We start from the raw sequence: 7132 nt of genomic DNA, 5'->3' as shown, positions 1-7132 counted from the left end.
ATGACGGTACGCGGTTTTCTTCCATGGTGATGAAAGATCGGTGCACCCCGGCGGTCACATGCTTTTCGACACAGCATTGAAGAAGGTTCGAGTTGATCAAACCATCCAAACAGCTTCTACAATCTTCCAGCGACAGACCTGGCGTCCACTGAACAAGACAATAAAGATTCTGGAATGTAAATATCGCAGCTTCCTTTGTAGCAAATTTTTTTGCACCCATGGGCGCGGTGGCCGCTTCGTCCGCAATTTGATTCAAGGTTTGATACAATTGTCAGAATATATTAGGATCAATTAGCATTCATTAGAATTATTTAGTATATCTGAATATTTATTATAGAATATTATGTTTTTATTATTACGATTCTCTTAGCACCTATAAATACCCTTTTATATTGTATCATTCGATATAACTTGAATAGACACAAACCTTTTTTCTATTGCTGTCTCTTATCCTTTCTAACATGGTATCAAAGTCATGGTATCCTCCTTGAAGAGGATCGATTGTGTTTCCTCTGATGAAATCACCGTTTTTTTTTTTTACACTTTTTCTCTATGCCATTTTTTCTTGTCTTTTGTCACTCCTTTGATATTTTTTCACCTCACCAATTAATCTATCCTCTCTGATTTGTGTCTTTTCGGGTTTGATGAATAAAAAACCATTGTCATCTGCTGCTTATCTATTTTCATGGAGAAATAATATAATTTTTACTTTTTCCTGCAGCAGTTTCGTCTGCGTTTATTTCAAACAGCGGCAGTTCTGTCTATGCTTCGTTTAGACAGCGAGAGTTTCGTCTACGCTTCCTTAAGACAGCGGCAGTTTCGTCTGCACTTCTTTCAGACAGCGGTCTGTACTTCCTTCAGACAGCGGCAGTTCCGTCGACACCCGTTCTATCAGTTTATGCATTTTTTATTTCGTTGTTTTAAATAAGTTTCAAATTCAAGTTGTCACGTGAGTTTGAGGGGGATGTCAATATATTAGGATCAATTAGCATTCATTAGAATTATTTAGTATATCTTTATTATTACGATTCTCGTAGCACCTATAAATACCCTTTTATATTGTACAATTCGTTATAACATGAATAGACACAAACATTTTCTCTATTACTCTCTTTTATCCTTTCTAACAACAATAAACAGTTGAAGCTTTGTTGGCCCGTCATGTTGATGGGCAACGCGTAGCTAGGGTAGCCAGTCGCGGGGGGATATGCCTTTGCCACGGAGGGACAGTGGCGCCAGGTGAGACTTTGACGATGTCCGAGGGAAATTGCGACGGCGTTTGTATGGCCGGTGGGGTGCACAGTGCGAGCTAAGGACCGGAGAACGATAACGACGAGTTTCGGACATGTATTGGAGGTTCTTGTGAGATTTGAAATAACCATACGCAGTGTGAATATGTTTAAATGCTAATCTTAATTTTTTAAATTTAAAATCTGAAATTAAATAATTAATTAATGATTTAATTTTTAATTTTAACTTTACCTTCCTTTTTTAATTTATGATTCATATTGTTTACAATTATCATTATTTTTTGTATTTTTAAAATATTAATTCTGTTAGATAAGTAATGAAAATTGTGAACAATAAACTAGGGGTGTTCAAATCCAAACCGATCCAAATTAAATCGCTCATCCAATCCGATCCAAACCGAAAACCGATTAAAATCGCACTAATTCGGATTTGATTGGATTCTATTTTTTGCAAACCGCTGGATTGGATCGAATTTCGGATTTACTTTTCATAACCGATCCAATCCAATCCAAACCGCACAATGTACTATAATATTATTCTTTTATTATTATATTTACAATTATACTTATAACATGTTCAATTTGTTATACATTTTTCTATTATTCATGTATTATTATTATTTTATAAATATTTTATGTTCAAAATGTTATTTATTTATTTATTTTAATTAACCTATAATTTTATTTCTATTGTTATGTTATTGTTAGTTTTTTAAGATATTATTAAGACTTGTTATGTCATTGTTAATTATTTAAAATTTGATGTTGAGACTTGTTATATGTATTCAATTTTTTTATTTAAAAAACCGCAAATCCAACCGATCCAAACCGCTTGTAATCGGATCGGATCGGATCGGATTTCCAAAAAAAATTCATTCAATCCAAACCGCATCGCACATAAATTAAACGAAAACCAAACCAAACCGCACCACAAACACCCTTATCATAAACTACATCTCAAGCCCAATAAATATAAATAAATCTAATTAATGTAAATTTTAAATTTTAAAAATAAAAATAATTTTTTTAATTTATTATTTATGTTGTAAAAAAAAAACGTTGTTTCTGTAATTTTTTCATAAAATATATGTAAGTTATATCAAAACACAAGATTTTTATAAGGTTAAAATAGAATCATCTTTGGGATGTTTGGATTGAAATAACAACAAAAACTAGATCACGATGGTAAAACGCTTCTACTCTGTAATAATAAGTAGATAGTAATAATTAAGCTCTAGCCAGTTTAAATTTAATAACATTCAGATACTAATAATAACCGAGACTAATAAAGAATTGGAAAAGTATAGGATAATAATATACTATCTATTAATTTATTGTTAATAATAATTAATTATTATATTTTAAATATATGTATAAGAAGGTATATTTAAAAAATATATATATAAAGACATTTTTATTAGACACAATTATAAAAAAATATTTTTATTGAACACATTTATAAAGACACTTCTATTAAACACCTTTATAAATAAGAATTGAAAAATTGGCAGAAATATTATTGGTAACCTAGCCGATTGGAGGGAATTATTTGATCACAATTCAGATGTATGTGAGTAGTGTAGTTAAGCCTTGGGCCGTCTCTTGCTGAATGAAATGGGCTACAATATTACAAGAGGGACAGCCGGCACGGGTCGCTTTCGGAGACCAACAAACCTCTGCAAGTAAAATGGCCGCGTGGTTCGGCCATGACGAACGAGTAATCGTCTTCGACAAGGTCCTGATGACGTGGCGATCCACGGGCCCCTCCATGTCGGCCATAATGCCCCAAGTCCTACGTGTTCATGGGCCCACATGTTCCCCAGCCATGTTTACACCAACAAAATAAATTAATCTCTTGTCTCACACTCCCTACGCTTCCCTCCAAAATTGCTATTTGGCCCCTCTATTCTCAACGTGGCTTCCCATGATCTGCCTTGCCCTAAGCCAAGTCTTACGCCTCCAAATCCCACTATAAAAACAAGAACCCCCCTCTCTCCTCTCACACTCATTTTCCACCCTTCCAATCCCTTTTTCTGCATCAACACCGCTAAAACAATAATAAACGTTTCCATAATCAACTTGATTCCATTCTTGACGAGTCTTCTCTCTCTGCTATTAACCCTTCGTGATGGCTTGTGGTTCTGAGTTGTTGTCGCCCTCTCCTATTGAACAACCTTTAGCTCCTGCACCTGCTTGTGATGAGAAGAGCGCAAAGGCTCTTCAGTTCATAGAGGAGGTCACAAAAAACACCGACTCGGTCCAGGAGAGAGTTTTGGAGGAGATTCTGCACCAGAACGCCGACACGGAGTATCTGAAGCGATTTGGCCTAAACGGAGCCACTGACCGGAAGACCTTCAAGTCCAAAATTCCTGTCGTTACTTACGAGGATCTTCAGCCTGATATCCAGCGCATTGCAAATGGTGACCGCTCTCCAATCTTCTGCGCTTACCCAATCTCTGAGTTCCTCACGAGGTATGTAATTATGTATATACACATTGATCACAGTAACTATTTACGAGTCACGAGATATGTATATGATGATGATATGTAATGATGAAAACTTGCAGTTCTGGCACATCTGCTGGCGAAAGAAAACTGATGCCGTTCATTCATGAGGAGTTAGACCGACGTCAGTTACTGTACAGCCTTCTCATGCCAGTCATGAACCAGTACGTTTCTTTCTCTCTCTTCTCTTTCACAGTGCTTGCATTAACTCAACGCAACCGACGTGTATAACTAACTGTATATGTATCAGCTACAGTACTAACTCCTAATTAATTAAAATAAAAAATTAATCAATTGATTTGGTTCTTACGCTGTGCACATACACAGGTACGTTCCTGATTTGGACAAAGGAAAAGCGCTTCACTTCCTGTTCGTGAAGGCAGAAACGAAGACCCCCGGAGGGCTGGTGGCGCGGCCGGTGCTAACAAGCTACTACAAAAGCGAGCACTTCAAGAACCGTCCGTTTGACCCATACAACTTGTACACTAGCCCGAATGAGGCGATCCTCTGCCCCGATTCATTCCAGAGTATGTACACACAGATGCTATGCGGCCTCATCATGCGCCACCAAGTCCTCCGCGTCGGCGCCGTCTTCGCCTCCGGCCTTCTCAGGGCCATCCGCTTCCTCCAGCTTAACTGGCAACAGTTGAGCCATGACATCTCAACCGGAACCCTAAGCCCCAAAATCACCGACCCTTCCATAAGGGAATGCATGGCCAAACTCCTCAAACCCGACCCGGAGCTGGCGGAATTCATAACGATGGAGTGCTCCAGTGAGGACTGGGAACGGATAATCACAAGAATCTGGCCAAATACTAAGTACCTGGACGTGATCGTCACCGGTGCCATGGCGCAATACATTCCCACGCTGGACTACTACAGTGGTGGATTACCTAAAGCTTGCACCATGTACGGTTCCTCCGAGTGCTACTTTGGTCTTAATCTCAGGCCAATTTCGGATCCTTCTGACGTTTCTTACACCATTATGCCAAACATGGGTTACTTCGAGTTCATTCCACACGATGACTCGTCTCCTCTCACTCTCTCCCGTGACTCGCCGCCGCCGCTCGTTGACCTCGCCGACGTCGAAGTCGGGAAGTACTACGAGCTCGTTATCACAACCTACTGCGGCCTCAACCGATACCGTGTGGGTGACATTCTTCAAGTCACAAGGTTCTACAACACGGCGCCAGAATTCCGCTTTGTAAGAAGAAAGAACGTTCTTTTGAGCATCGATTCTGACAAAACCGATGAATCGGAGCTTCAGAGAGGCATAGAGAACGCATCTGTGCTGTTAAAGGAGTTCAACACGACGGTGGTTGAGTACACGAGTTATGCAGACACAAAATCGATCCCAGGGCATTACGTGATTTACTGGGAGCTTATGATAAAGAACGCTTCTCGTCCTCCAACTAATGAAGTTCTAAACCAGTGCTGCTTGGCAATGGAGGAGTCTTTAAACTCGGTTTATAGACAGGGAAGAGTTGCAGATAATTCGATTGGACCGTTGGAAATAAGAGTGGTGAAGAATGGAACATTTGAGGAGCTCATGGACTATGCTATCTCCAGGGGTGCGTCCATTAATCAGTACAAGGTTCCAAGGTGCGTAAGCTTCACACCAATAATGGAACTGCTCGACTCTAGGGTGGTCTCTGTTCATTTCAGCCCAGCTGCACCTCACTGGACACCTGAACGTCGTCGTTGAAGGATGCTTCCCGCCATGCAGTAGTCATGCACTAGAACTAGATCTCAATAAAAATGTTTTCTTTTTCTTTTCTTTTTTTAATTTATTATTATTATTATCTCATGGAAGTATCTGTGTATTAACTTCTTGATGTGATGTTCAAAAGTGCTTGCTTTTAGCTTTTCTCTTTTTTGGCCGTCGTGGCTTAACTCTGTTAAAACATAACTATGTGCTTTAAACTTTAAACTTCTTTTTTTATTTTGTTCGTTCGTATATAAATGTTTGTTTGTCCTCAGTATGGAAACCACGCTTACTTATTATGTATGTGTGATCTTAAATTCTTAATACATCTTAATTATAAGTTTCTGAAAAGAGTCAAAGACACGTCGAAAGCTCAAATTGATGGAAAATTTTCGTGTTTGGTATATGGGATGTGAAAGGGATATGAAACTCAATTCCAATGGGATCAAAGTGGATTGTCCAATGACCCAAAGTTTTGAAGGTATCTCTTACTATAGGCTCTATGTGCGTGTACTTATTTGCACGTGCTATATATTCTTTCTGTGCTAGGTTTACTAATCACGGGAAAGTAAATTACTATATAGTATGAAATTTATAAGCTAATAGGTGTGAAATGAAACCATAATTTTAAACTTTTAATTAATAAAATTATCGGAGGCCCTACGTTTTTGGAAGCATGTCACATGAACTTTATACCAGACTGATGCGGACGGCTTAGTGGGTAGCTGCGTGACGGAGCTTGATTATTGTGACATTTGACAGCCTTAATAATAATAATACTAATTTTTTTATCCGAATCCAAATATTCACTCATTTGTTATTAAATTTGGTAGCCTTTCTAACTAACGTCTTTGACTAACTTTATCCCCCCATATATATTTAATATATTTGAATTGGAACTTGGAAGAAGGGGGAAAAATGGGCAGATGATTATTGATTAATTTCTTTTTTTTTTTTTTTTGTTTCTTAAAACGATTTGTTCAAAAACCTGGAATTGGAATACTAGTATATCACACAGATTTACAGTCTTTGAACGTGTAAACGACAATTTCGAATTCCATGTATAGGGGTCAGCCAGACTCACACATCGATTGAGCTTATCTGGCTTGGATGTTCTTGCCCAAGAGGCTCATAATGAAAAATCTTTCCACCTTTAAAAATAAGAGAAAAAGAAAGATAGAAAAAAAAAAGATAGTGAAGTAAAAAATTGTGTTATATTTGACTTTATAGGCTAGCATGATAGACACTATTTTATATTTGTTTCCAATTTAGATTACTTTTATATTTTTATTTAGAAAAGTATTACACTCATCAACAATTTTTATAGGCAATTATATTAACAACGATATTTTTTTTAAAAAAATTTACTATTTTCTCTAATCCTCTATAAAGGTATGGTATAAATTTTAATGCTTATTTAACGATATAATTTTATTGGAATTAATCTTTATTTTTTTTTATAAAATTTCTTAAATATTCCAAGTGTATGTATATGCTTTTTCTTCCTTCATATTGATATTAACCACACAAAGCATAAAAGTAAGAAAAAATAATAAAAATAATATAATATTAATTTTGTGATTAAAACATAATATGGCATATAAATTTTGTCTCCTTAAAAAATGACAGGACTTCTCGTTTTTATTATTATTTACAATTATATTACGCAGAC

The 7132-nt window shown here is 36.9% G+C and overlaps 1 protein-coding gene across 1 annotated transcript; it reads left to right on the top strand.

The window, feature by feature from the left end:
• Positions 1–3254: 3254 nt before the first annotated feature.
• LOC112748445 (probable indole-3-acetic acid-amido synthetase GH3.1) lies at positions 3255–5617 on the top strand. Its single transcript, XM_025796682.3, has 3 exons — positions 3255–3722; positions 3818–3919; positions 4083–5617. The coding sequence occupies exons 1-3, from the start codon at positions 3379–3381 to the stop codon at positions 5458–5460; spliced, it is 1824 nt and encodes a 607-aa protein (XP_025652467.1). The 5' UTR covers positions 3255–3378; the 3' UTR covers positions 5461–5617.
• Positions 5618–7132: the final 1515 nt, after the last annotated feature.

This window comes from Arachis hypogaea, chromosome 15 (genome assembly GCF_003086295.3).
Source record: "Arachis hypogaea cultivar Tifrunner chromosome 15, arahy.Tifrunner.gnm2.J5K5, whole genome shotgun sequence".
Classification (NCBI taxonomy): domain Eukaryota; kingdom Viridiplantae; phylum Streptophyta; class Magnoliopsida; order Fabales; family Fabaceae; genus Arachis; species Arachis hypogaea.
This window is presented reverse-complemented; position numbering and strand designations above follow the sequence as displayed.

Excerpts from the sequence above, each read along its gene's own strand:
- LOC112748445 (XM_025796682.3), top strand. The coding sequence starts at position 3,379 with ATGGCTTGTGGTTCTGAGTTGTTGTCGCCCTCTCCTATTGAACAACCT. Across the intron at positions 3,723-3,817 it reads ATCTCTGAGTTCCTCACGAG|TTCTGGCACATCTGCTGGCG; the intron begins GTATGTAATTAT and ends GAAAACTTGCAG. Across the intron at positions 3,920-4,082 it reads CTCATGCCAGTCATGAACCA|GTACGTTCCTGATTTGGACA; the intron begins GTACGTTTCTTT and ends GCACATACACAG.